We start from the raw sequence: 13115 nt of genomic DNA on the forward strand, positions 1-13115 counted from the left end.
TATAAAATACGAAATCATTAGGAAAATATTTTTTTTTCCGTAATGGCTACGGAACCCTATTTTGGGCGTGTCCGACACGCTCTTGGCCGGTTTTTTACTCTATCGCAGCATTAAGGTTCCGTATTTTGCTCTTCTCCTCAGTTTGAAACCCTCTCAATTTGAAATCGGCTCTAGACCAACTTAAACTTATTAAAATGAAAATATTAACCTAAAAGGAATGTCTTAGTACTTATTATAAATAGGTATATTTATCTAAGGTCACGCTATTGCCAAGTACGAGTGCGAGTGTGAACTTTAACAATGTGTCACACTTGCCATTGTTACTAGCCTTGCGTAAGCTTTGAAAGTTGCACAAGCTTTGTTATTTAGAATCATTTCTAAAACATTATCTTCAAATGCTCAGTGAGTCTTTATTTTTTAATGACATTAAGCCTAAATAAGACACAATAGATACCTACCTTTTTCCTTCGTGTAATTAAGCATATACAGTCAATCAAAGAGACTGCTTCGCGTGATATTTTATCACAGATTATTACTTCTCGACTCGATGGTTCCATTGGCAGATGTAAGTATGGTATGTTAACACATGATGTTAGCAAAGAAATTGATCCACAGTGATGCGAGATTGAGTTTTTAAAACTGTATGAACGTGGTTAACATAAATTGCATTGCTTGTCCAAGTCTCCTATTTTTTCCTATCACGTAAGTAAATGTGTGACGCTATTGACGGTACATCACCACGGGGGTGCAGGGGGGGGGAGCCTGGGCCGGCGCAGGAACAAAGCCCAGGGCGTCGACCCCCGACCGCGCTCACCTCGGCCCGCCGTGTAGCGGCTTGCTCCTGGTGCAGACTGCGCTGTTGCACCACATCCGACCTTAAAGCACATAACTTTAAACTCGTTTGTTAATATTTCCCGTGAACCTAGAACTGAAGAGAAAGAACTTGAATTTACCTACATACATTATTTGATCGTAACTCATTACTACACGATTGCGACTTAACGTTCTATATAATTTGTAAAAAAATATATACTGTAGGTATCAAAAGTAGGTGACTTCGCCAACTAACAAAATGGCACATAGGTACTTACTGCTTAAACAAAATCACGTCAGTCGCAGTATTATAACTCAAACATACCTTTGCGACTAAAGCTCATCACATCAAGCAATATAAATGGGTGCGCAACATGAATGAAAATATGACGCAGCAGTCGCCAAGAAATGCCTTGAAAGGCTGGGCTCGGTTTATTTGTTAATATGTCGTGTATGCTTACCAAAAGCAAAAAAACAATCAACAACAAATTTAAAACTAAATTTAATTGGTATAAGTGTGTAGGTAGGTACTCGTATTTAGAATAGGTAGAGCATTTGTATCCAAAACTACTAAAAATCTTCCTTCATAGCAAGAGTAAGCGAGCGTACCGACAGAATGTACGAGTATAGTTATTTGTCAAGGTAGATATTTCAAGTTCTTTCCACATCATTCCCTTTAGGATGTGATAGTATATTAGAGTCAGTTTTTAGGGTTTTACTATTGATTTTAATAACCTTCTGAATCGTGAACATTCTACGACAAGCCGTAGGTATAATAGACAATTTAAATCAAAATATATAACTACCTGTCTATTGAACAGTGATCAACATTCAGTGGTAAGGTAAATAAGATTCAAATGTTTACATTTCACAGCTCAACATAACAAGCTCAACTTATGTCAACAAAAACAAAATTATTGACTTGGTATTCAAATGATTGATTATTTTTATTAATCAATCACTAGCTTTTGCCCGCGGCTTCGCTTGCGTTAAATTTGGGGTAGGTAACATTTACTTTCTACGAGCCCACTTTTTCGTGTTTTAGTCTTTTGGTCGTTTTTAGGATGATTATATGTAGGTAAATACAGATATACAGACAGACGGACGTTAATTGTTTAAGTGAACATTTTCGAATCCAAAAATCAGCCTCATCATAATTCAAACAAACTTTGAACCCCCGTTTCACCCCTTTAGGGATGGAATTTGAGATAACGTAAAAATACGTTTTCTTTATCTCTAACTATTAGCTTAAAATAAAAATAAGGTTTTATGCTTCTAGCATCAAAAATTATGGACTTCCAAACAAACTTACAACCCCGTTTTCATTGAATTTCGAAAAATCCTTTCTTATTCCTTGTCTAAATCTTAAAAACAAACACCTATGAAAATAATCAGCTTTCTAGGTCCCCATCAACTCCCAGCCAAATACCTATATCCCAGCGTAGCCCAAGCCCATGCGCAGCCTATGCTGGGCGTTGATGAGTCAATGAGTCAGGTCTTCTCTTTATAATGTATACTTAGATATGGATTATTTTTATTTGAATTCGTTTGGCTGGTTGCAGAGGGGAGAAGCTGTACGTGACTGCAGACAAACGCGGAGAGAAGGGCGGCTGCCGGCGGCCGCTGTGCTGGACGCTGCTGGGGCTCATGGTCGTCGCTGTCGTGGCGGTCATCGCCCTCGCCGCCAGTGAGTCCCAACCAACCAATTAAACCTCTAAGCCTCTTGACTACGAGCCTACTAAGAGTCTGTTTCACTCATTGATCAATTTTATGTGACAGACGATGTGATACCGTCTCTGTTTATTCGAAAAAAAAACAAACAGAGACGGCATCACAAATATCTGTCACATAACATTTATCAATGAGTGGTGAAACAGGGTAATTGTATGACGAAGATGACGAATCTTTATCGGCAAAAACATAACATCACTTTGTTATCCGTCCATCCTTCGACAAGCCCCTTATTCTCACGAACGCGTGGAGATATCCAGGTGAAATTAATATGAAATGCTTAGCTCTGCTACTGGTAATGAAAAACTCCAGAGTAGTTCTAATCTAACTAGTTATCTTAGAAACTAGAAATTTGGTATGAAGGTAAGGTTAGGTTAGGTTAGGTACCTTGTACCTAGCACAACCAATAAGAAAGTCTGAAAATCTTCATCTTTATGCCCGTTTGTCTATGTCAGTAACCAATCTAAAATGACCCTACACTGCGTACGTTTTTCTTAGGATCAGGGCTAGCAGAGCCTTAGACATTGGATCAAAGATACCTACAAATTTGTACGGGACTCTCGGTGCGCGAGTCCGACTCCCACTTGGTCGGTTTGATTTTAATAAAGACATTAATTATTGTCTTGACCAGTCATCAAAATTCTTAACTTAGTGTTTGCATTGATCGATTGTTATCGTTATTAGTGCCGTGCCCGAATTATGTCATGGGCGTTTTAAAAAAAGTGTACTTACCTTTTCCTTCAGTGTACTTGATTTTTTTCACAGTAAGTTTTGTCAAGTGTATGAACGTCGCAAAATTTATTTTTTAGGGGTTTTTTTTAAACTATCGGATTCAATTGTGCTCTTGATTCTGAGTAGGAAAAACCATATTATTTCCAAATATGAAAAAAAAGAAAGGGTACTGTACTAACCTCTTGTGTCCGTTGATTCGATGCTGGCAGCATAGTTCCATTTTTAAATAATAATATGGAACGGACGCAAGGGTGTTAAACAGAAGACTTGTATTCTAGCTGCCAACGTAGGAACTTGAACTTGAAAATACATAAAAATATCTTAAAGAAGTGCATTTAATTTAAATAGGGAAATAATTAAGCTAGTGGACCGTCCGTCCACTACAGTACCAACACTTTTTTCACCACGTGAAATTCTATCACGCCTTCGGCGCCATCCAAGAAATGCAATGGACCTCCGGTCCAACGTTGTATAGCCCCGATTTCTGTCGATATTTTCTTTCGATTAGAAAATTTTACTCACGTGTCCCAAAGGTAGCTTAAAGGCATCTCCCTCGCTCACAATAGGAACTATTATAGTGTAAGTTATCTTTCGCTGACGAAAATATTTCAACGAATAAGCCAAGTGAAGTGCTAGCGTAGAGCGTTAGCATAATTACATTTCGCCGGGTACTGACTAGAGCAGTTTGGCAAGACACCTGGCCCTATACTTATATATACGAAGTGCAAAATTCTAACTTCGAATCGAATCTTGCCGCCCCGCTGACGTTAAAGGCGCGTACAGATTATGCGCGGCAATCACTCGAACATTGGATGATCGAGATTTTTTAATATGGCGGAATAAATTATAATAAATATTTTCCCATGTTCAGGAGGCAAAACTGTTTCGATTCCTGTAGTAATTTACATGTATTAAAAAAATAAAATCTTGTAATGAGTGAGTAATGTAAAAGGCAAAAATTAATGTAAGCATTGTAAGGTTATGTATGTTACAAATAATAAATTGTATAATAAATCCACAAGCTTTCGGATGTTAAAATACAATACAATGTACTTTATTTCCAATTCCGTGGAAATTTCGAAAAATTGATTGATTGATTCGAATTTCGAATTTAGATTTTAAAGGGATATGTCTACCAAAGGGTTTTATACTCGTGTTTGTATGGGTAATCGGCCCAGACGTAAAATTGAATCCCGCTTTCCAGATTTATTACCTGAATTGTAAGATGCTAGATGTATAAACTAAAATTCAATAAACATTTTTTTTTTAATTTTTATACGAATGCCAAATTAGAGCTTACAGCTTTATAGTAACAAGGTCCTTCGTCCACAAGGTGACGCATTCAATAGATGACTATTTTAGAGACCGATCGAATTTTTTTTTCGACTTGATGGCAATCGAGCAAGTGGGTCTCCTGGTAGTAAGAGATCACCACCACCCATAAACATCTGCAACACCAGGGGTATTGCAGATGCGTTGCTAACCTAGAGGCCTAAGATGGCGGATACCTCAAGTACCAGTACACGGCAGGATTAGCGAGCAAAATGGTGGTAGTAATCCGGGCGGACCCTGCACAAGGTCCTACCACCTGAAACTAAAAGGTTCCATTTTTGCAATTTAACTGCAAATCCCACAAAAACATTAAGTCAAATATTATAATAAGTTATCATTCAGATATTGAACGTGATCAATTTATCAATGCATTAAATCCGTATCTAATATATTAAACTTAGTAAACTAGAGTATTTCGAAATGGACCTTAGTAAAAAAAAAAATATTATTACAGCCGGCGTTTTGTTCACCAATTCGCCAACGCCCGTGGAACAGTACAACGCGTCCGTCAGCTCAGCGCGGGCACTCGGCGGCATCGGGCAAGTGCACCACGACCACGAGCACGACCACGACCACAACCACGACCACGACCATGACCGCGACCTAGAACACAACCATGAACACAACCACGAACACGACCAACCAAACAGTCTGGACCACGACCACGACCAGGAACACCATCACGACCAAGAACCTGATAACGACCAACAACGCACTCCCGACCAAGAACAAGAACTTGCTCAAAGCCCTGGCCATGTTCGTGATGAACAAACGGAACCGACTACTACAAGCCGACCTGATATACAGAGAGAAGAAGAACCCATCCATAATGTAGATTCTGAAGAAAGTAGTGATTCATTGATGTATGGTACGTATATCATAAACTACTGTGCAATTCATACCTTATGGTATCGCAAACATGCGTAGACATAGTCAAAATACCACGCACAGGACTTATCACGCTCACACACACGAGTAATATTTACCTCGACGTTTCAGCAACATTACAGTGGCCGTGGTCACCAGTAGACTGAAGTGTGGGGTGTCAAGCCTGCCTAGCTGCGCGAGTCCTTCGAACTACCCGCACTTGATCACAAATAGTACCGGCACTCGTATCAGGAACTACCCGCACTTGCTCATTTTTATTTGTCACCCCACCACACCACCACACAACACTAACAACGTCCGATCGTCCCTCAGAACATTCATCCCGACGCCGACACTTATTTATAACAGGATTCCACGAAGATGAAAGCTTATAACCATCGTCCCGGTTAAATTTTTTATGCTTTTTTATTTCAACTGCTTACGTACTATTCTTGAGTAAAAATTACGTTCCGTGGAGAGAATTTTGGGATTGTGAAGCTCAATCCAGTGGTTTGGTCCTGACTCCAGTAAATGCTCGGCTATGGCTGACTTATTTATGTGGCGATTTTTAACAGCTGGAATATGTTCTTTGACCCTCTAAGCTCAGTCGCGAGGCATATTAGGACACCCAAGGATGTCGTTCCCTTCCAAACACCGGGTGTTTATAAGGTTGATTGTAGTTGTGGTAGTTCCTATATCGGACAGATGAAAAGAACAGTAGCTGAGAAGGTCAAGGAACATATTGCAGCTATTAAAAATCGCCAGATAAATAAATCAGCCATAGCCGAGCATTTATTGGAGTCAGGACCAAACCACTGGATTGAGCTTCACAATCCCAAAATTCTCTCCACGGAACGTAATTTTTACTCAAGAATGGTACGTGAAGCAGTTGAAATAAAAAAGCATAAAAATTTCAACCGGGACGATGGTTATAAGCTTTCATCTTCGTGGTTATAAATAAATGTCGGCGTCGGGATTAATGTTCTGAGGGACGATCGGATGTTGTTAGTGTTGTGTGTCGGTGTGATGGGGTGACAAATAAAAATTACCAAGTGCGGGTAGTTCGTGATACGATACGAGTGCCGGTACCATTTGTGATCAAGTGCGGGTAGTTCGAAGGACTCGCGCTGCTAGGCAGACTTGACACCCCACACTTCAGTCTACTGGTGACTACGACCTCTGTAATGCTGCCGAAACGTCGAGGTAAATATTACTCGTATGTGTTAGCGTGATAAGTGCTGTGCGTGGTATTTTGACTATGAGTGAAAATCACAAAAGTTTAAGATATGCGTAGACATCTTGTTCGTTTTCGTTTTCAGTACCAAGAACAATGGAGGGCGAACTTAGAATAGACAACGAAGACTTTACAGCTGCGCTGGCAGACCCTGATAGTGATGATTACAAATCATTCACCCAAAGCTTCAGCAATGCTCTCAGACAAGCCTTGTTCTCCAAAGAAGACAGCGAATTTTTAGTGGAAGTTATTCAGCTCAGGTAAAAACATATACAAAACTAACTTATTTATTTTCATTATAAAAATCGCTTCTCTAGCGGGTTGTCAACATTTTTACATAGGTACATGATATCTTTGGATAGTTATGTTCATTATTCGTATAGCATAGGTATCAAAAGTAATACAACAGGTACTGAATTTTTTTGTTTTAGTTTATTTTCTCTTTTGGCTATTAAGTTAGAATTAGTTTTATAAATAACTGTTTACCATTTGTGCAAGTTGTGTCTACCATTTTAGGATATACATGAGATGTATGCTAATATTAAGAAGCATAAATTCTGTAGGAATGATGTACTCTCCAGTTTGTAGACCAAATAAAAAAATAAACTGAAAAACCACAGGCACAGATAATTACGTCTAGTCCATACTTACAAAATTTCATCTATTTCTGTTGCCTAGTTTTCAAATGAGACCGGGACTACGTTTGTTTGGAGAATGGAACGAAGAGACTTCTCTTAACTTGCAAGATTTAACCCACACATACATAGATACATGAGGTTAAAATAGCATAATATGTTATGTATAAGTTAATTCATGTAATTAATTTTAAAATTGCCGCGCCCCAACAGGGCATCATTTTTATAATTTATTGTGAAAGTTGTTGCAATAAATAAATACTGAATACTGAATACATACATTAAACATTGCAAGTTAAATAAAAGTTTTTAATATAAATATGATAGAAAACTCCTCTCGTATTTATCATCCTCAGTGTCTAAAATTGAACTTTTTATACATGTTTCAACTAATTGTGATTTCATCACATTTTGTAATATAAAAAAAAAATACCTACTAAATGTAAATGTTTTCAAAATTGCTTTCTTGGGGTTGGAGGACATGAGGCTATTACATATCATTTTAGGTATATTTTACAAATAATGATTCAACCGCATCATATCTGCAGGAGCCCAAACATGATATGTTTTGAAAATTATTTTTATTTTAATGTAAAACAAGTGTCTGAAATATAATGATGTGATATATTTTTAGAATCGGCTTAGTAAGTCCTTTTATTAGATTACCACACACGATAGATTTCAGAACAAACGTTTTATTTTTCCCATACAAAAAAAAAGATGACGTCATAACTCCTCTCCATTTTTGTTTTTTTTTTTCGTGCTACGGGTCAAATTGATACATATGGCCTAAAGATCAATCGTTCCGATTTTCATTTTTTTAACACCATGTGCAGCATTTTGCTGAATTTCGGGGCGTACCGCTAGCACTATATATCGGATCGGCCATCTGATATCAGGGTGTTCTGCTACCAGGACGATTTGAGATGTTGTTTTGGTGTTGACAACCCGATAGAGAGGCAAAAATTCGCAATATTGCTTTTGTTTTGATAAATAATATTTTGTTTTGATAATTTGACAACAGATCTTAATATAAATGCATGTTTTTTTTTTTACAGAAAAGGGTCTGTTATCGTAACATACAGAATTCACTGGAAATCGAAATCAAATGAAAAACCTATTCCTTCATTAACTGCCAAAGAGCTGAAGTCCAACTTAGATAACTATCTCTCCAGAAACAATAGAATGATAAGCGTGTATCATGTTGCAGAAGATAAGATAGAGGCGAGACGTGTATTGGATCTGTGTCAAATTAATAAAAACAATTGTGAATATGAATGCGAGTTCGATGAAAGTTCGCTTGAATTTACATGTACTTGTCCACAAGGGCAAATTCTGGATAGTACTAATCCTCGCCGGTGTATATCAATACTTGGACCCAATCCGACAGATGACACAAATCAGAAAGAAGTCAGAATTACGGATTTAGGGTCTGGTCTAACTACTAATAAACCTAATTCGGAAGAAGAAGATCAAAACAGACATTTAGACCAAAATGTTTTCGACTGGAAAGAAACAAGTCATGTATTACAAGAAACAACCACAGAAACCGATCCTGATCTTAAATTTTCACATATTTTTGGTCACCAAGGCAGCGATGAAAAAGAACAAAAAACCGAAAAATCCGAGATTAGTTCAGAAAATGATCATACGGTCAATCCCGCTAGTGAACCTAAAGCAGAACCGGAACCATCTTCGGATCCTGCACCATCGTCGGACCCGGAACCCACTTCAGAACCCGAACCATCTCCGCAACCAGAGCCATCTTCAGAACCTGAGCCCACTTCTGAACTAGAACCGACATCGGAACCTAAACCAACTTCGCAACCAGAACCCACTTCTGAACCTGAACCCATTTCCGAACCCGTACCCTCAGCAGAACCTGAACACTCTTTGGAACCGGAGCCCTCTTCGGAACCGGAACCCTCCTCAGAACCTGAACCTTCTGCCGAACCTGAACCATCTTCAGAACCGGAACCATCTTCAGAACCGGAACCATCTTCCGAACACGAACACTCGTCTGAACGTCAGCAGTCGATAGAACCTGAAACTTCTTTAGAACCAGAACCCTCTTCGGAACCGGAACCTTCTTCTGAACCTGAACCCTCTCCAGAGCCGAAAACCGAAACAACAATGGAATCAATGCATCATGAATCTGAAATGGAATTCAAGTCAATGTATGAATCAAAACCAAGTGAAAAATCAAAACTTGAGCACGTATTAGAACCAGAACCGGCTGTAAAAACTGTACAGACAACTGAACATGAACCACAGCTAGAAACAAAATTCAAACCTGACACGACTGTTAAACCGGAACCAGCGGCCGAGTCAAGTACGGAATCTGAACCATCATCAGAACCCATGCCTAAAACAGTACCGGACACTGAATTTGCAGCAGAAGTTAAACCCATATCTGAACACTCATTATTTCTAGACTCAAAACTTCAGCCAGAATCTACACCGGAACCAGAACCAGTGTCAGATCAAATATCTCTGCCTGAATTAATGATGACAACAGATGCAACTTCACAGGAAAAAACAAAAATAGAAATTTTAGAACAAAAACACGATCGAAAACTTGACGACGAATCAGACTATGAGTCGAAACTGAAATTGGAAATGACAAGAAACATAGGGCAAACAGAAGACAAACTCACGTCGGAACCTGTGCAAACCACTGAATCTAGTGGTTTTGATGTACTTGCATCGATAGAATCAGATAATTCCAGACCAATGGATATGTTTTCTGAAACACATTTTCAGAGCTCTTCTTTAAAACCAGATAAAACTGACGGTCAGGCTACAACAGTGTCTTCAAGCACCGCATCTTCTTTATTTTCAAACATTGAATCAGAAACAAAATCTAACAATAACGCAGAGGATAAAACTGTTGAAGGTACTACTCTGACAAAATTTACATCCGATCACAACATAAACGATCCTTCAGCTGCAACCAGTACTGAAATGGTATCTATTTCGCGAAATAATGAAAAAATAGATAATAACACCGATAAAACTGATATGGACTCTACTACAAGTGGAAATAATTTTTACATTGACACTGATTGGTTGGTAGGTGAGAAAAGTATAAATTCTATATTAAATGACAACTCAAGTCATAGTGATTCTGACATACATTTAACTGAGTCAAGATCGTTTAAGGAAACAAACGAAGCTACAACTACTTCAGAAAGAAGTGAATATGACTTATCATTCGACACAATCGCTGGAAATAAAGAATTTTCAATTTCAGACACAAGCTTTAAAAATATGGATAAAGAAAAAACCACAACTACTGCACCAAGTATATCATATACAGAAATGGATCCCAGTTCAGGTTTTCCGGTTGTTATTAATACCATTGTCCTCAACGTAACTGAGGCTAGTTTAATTAATATTTCGAATGACCAAGTAAATGATACATCTTATACCAAAGACAATAAAACACACCAAATTATAGCTACTACAACGGAAACTAATGTTCACAATGAATATCTTCTGTCACAAAACATAGGTAGCACGGAAGAAACAATTCTCGTTAACAATAAAAATGACGATAAGATACATAACACTACAGAGGAACAACCTGAAGAGAACTTGGATATTACTTTTGATTCCATAAACATGCTCTTCAATCGGTCCTCGAAGTCAGTTGATAATAAGAATGGTACAGATAAATCAATAGTACCGACTGAAGCTACTTCAATTTTTAAAGATGAAGTAACGACAGATTCTGATTGGCTATCTGAACCTGTAACAGAAATAAATTATGAAGAAATAGTTAACAAATTGACAAAGCTTGAAACGACTGAATCAACTGTAAATAAAATCGACGAGATAATGAACCATGCATTAACAAAAGATGATTTTGAGCCAGATTATTTGAATAATATGGGTTCCAGCAACAATAAAATGACAGAGCATGACGAACCTTTGTATGGAATGGCTCAAGATTATGATAACGAAGAATTTCGCGTTAAAAGAGTCAATGCAGAATCGAAAGTAGCTAATACGTCGACAGTAACGGAAAGTCTAAAAGATAAAGCTAAAGTTGAATCAACTACTGTCAGTGAATACATTTACAACGTAGTAGAAAAAAATAAAAACCAATCAATTAAATCAAATGACAGTACTGAAGAAACAAACACTTTGACACCGTCAAATAAAATGGAACCTGCTCCAGTTTGGGAAGAGACCGACAGTACAAAACCATTAATCCTCAAGGACAGTAACGAAACAAGTGTGCTTACTGAAAAAAGTAAAACCGTAGATGAGAAGAGCCAACAGCCAGTGTTCCAACCTAGTATGAATTCTGAAAGTGTGCCACAAAACACAACACCCGTAAGCAATTTCAATGTCACTATATATGAGATATCAACACTAAAACGTAATCAGACGTTTCCAGTGACGAAACATTTGAACCCCCAGTCTGCGGAATACGAAGACCATGAAACGGAAATGAACCCATTTTTACCTGAAATTGAAAACAACAAGAGCCTTGTTAAAAAGCTCCAGGAAGGTCACGATTTAGAGCCTACTAATCTAAACGAAACACAAAATGAAAGTACTGATGACCACTCAAGTCCAACTGAAAAACTGATATCCACGACTAATGGCACAACAACTGAACTAACAAAAACAACTGATAGCAAAACTTTATCGACTACAGAAGTAGACACAGTTTTTGATGACCTGTTAATGAACATGCATTCTGGTTCAAGTGAACTAAGCTCTGAGACGATGAGTAAAAATCTTGATCACTCAAAAAGTTCTAGTAATGTGAAAAACATGAAGAAAGTAGCTGATTTGCCAATTTCGACATTTTTAATTGATACAGATGATTTAGGCAGGGAACATACAACTGAACATAGATCGACTGTAATAAGAAATAATTTAGAAAATGAAACACCAACTTCTCCTACTACAAGGTCAGAAAATACACCAACGAATACAAACACAACAACGGATGACAACACTGAGTACTTAAGTGTTGTTCCCATCACGCACGAAGAAAATTTAGATAAAGAAGTACAGAAGAAGAACTATAGCAGTGAAAATATTTTGGAACTAAATGACATAAGTGATTCACCAAAAAAAAGTGCCAGAAGGACATAAGATATGACCAAATAGGATCCAGTATGTAATAATGCCTTGGAGATGCATACTGACATTATTAGATAGTGCGCTTTCTTTGTCAGTTACTGTATAATATTATAATAATGATTCCTGTGATTCCGTCGAACAATTACATAAATATGATTCTACTTAGTTACGAGCAATACTGTTACTTGCTGTATATCCTTAAATACTAACTGACACAAGTATTAGAATTAAGAGTCATGAAAAAAAAATTAGATGCCTCACTTAATTTTTATTTTAGACTAGTCACACTAGAAACTAGAGTCTTGATGAGTTGGCACATAAATTAAACGACTCGTCAATCGTTTGGATCATGCCTGTCGAATCGGTCCTCTTTTTCAATACCTACATCTTTGTACGCTTCCTCTTTGGGTTCCGTAGTCGAAGTAGGTAATTAAATTACCCTATACTTTCTCCATATTCGCAGCCCGTATTCATTATTTTCACTTTTTTGGCCTAAATATTATGGTGTACTTACAAGTTGACCTTCTTTAAATCTAAAATGTCACTTACTGAACTACTTTGTTGAAAGAGGTATCTTAAAATCGTGGTGCTGTCAATAGGGTGAATGGCAAAGAACACCTAATTTAATTTTTTTATAAATTAAATAGGTACAGTCAGCCATATAGTGG

General features: G+C 37.6%; 1 protein-coding gene across 3 annotated transcripts in view; it reads left to right on the forward strand.

The window, feature by feature from the left end:
* The window catches only part of LOC141430673 (uncharacterized), a 61929-nt gene extending 49021 nt beyond the window's left edge, over window positions 1-12908 (forward strand). For all 3 annotated transcript variants that reach the window (XM_074091513.1, XM_074091520.1, XM_074091503.1), the window contains 4 exons: window positions 2376-2500; window positions 5063-5476; window positions 6795-6969; window positions 8403-12908. In XM_074091513.1, coding sequence (XP_073947614.1) covers window positions 2376-2500; window positions 5063-5476; window positions 6795-6969; window positions 8403-12459 — 4771 coding nt within the window. In that variant the 3' untranslated portion in view covers window positions 12460-12908. The remainder of the gene's footprint in view (window positions 1-2375; window positions 2501-5062; window positions 5477-6794; window positions 6970-8402) is intronic.
* The last annotated feature ends 207 nt before the right edge of the window (window positions 12909-13115 follow it).

This window comes from Choristoneura fumiferana, chromosome Z, assembly GCF_025370935.1.
Source record: "Choristoneura fumiferana chromosome Z, NRCan_CFum_1, whole genome shotgun sequence".
NCBI lineage: Eukaryota > Metazoa > Arthropoda > Insecta > Lepidoptera > Tortricidae > Choristoneura > Choristoneura fumiferana.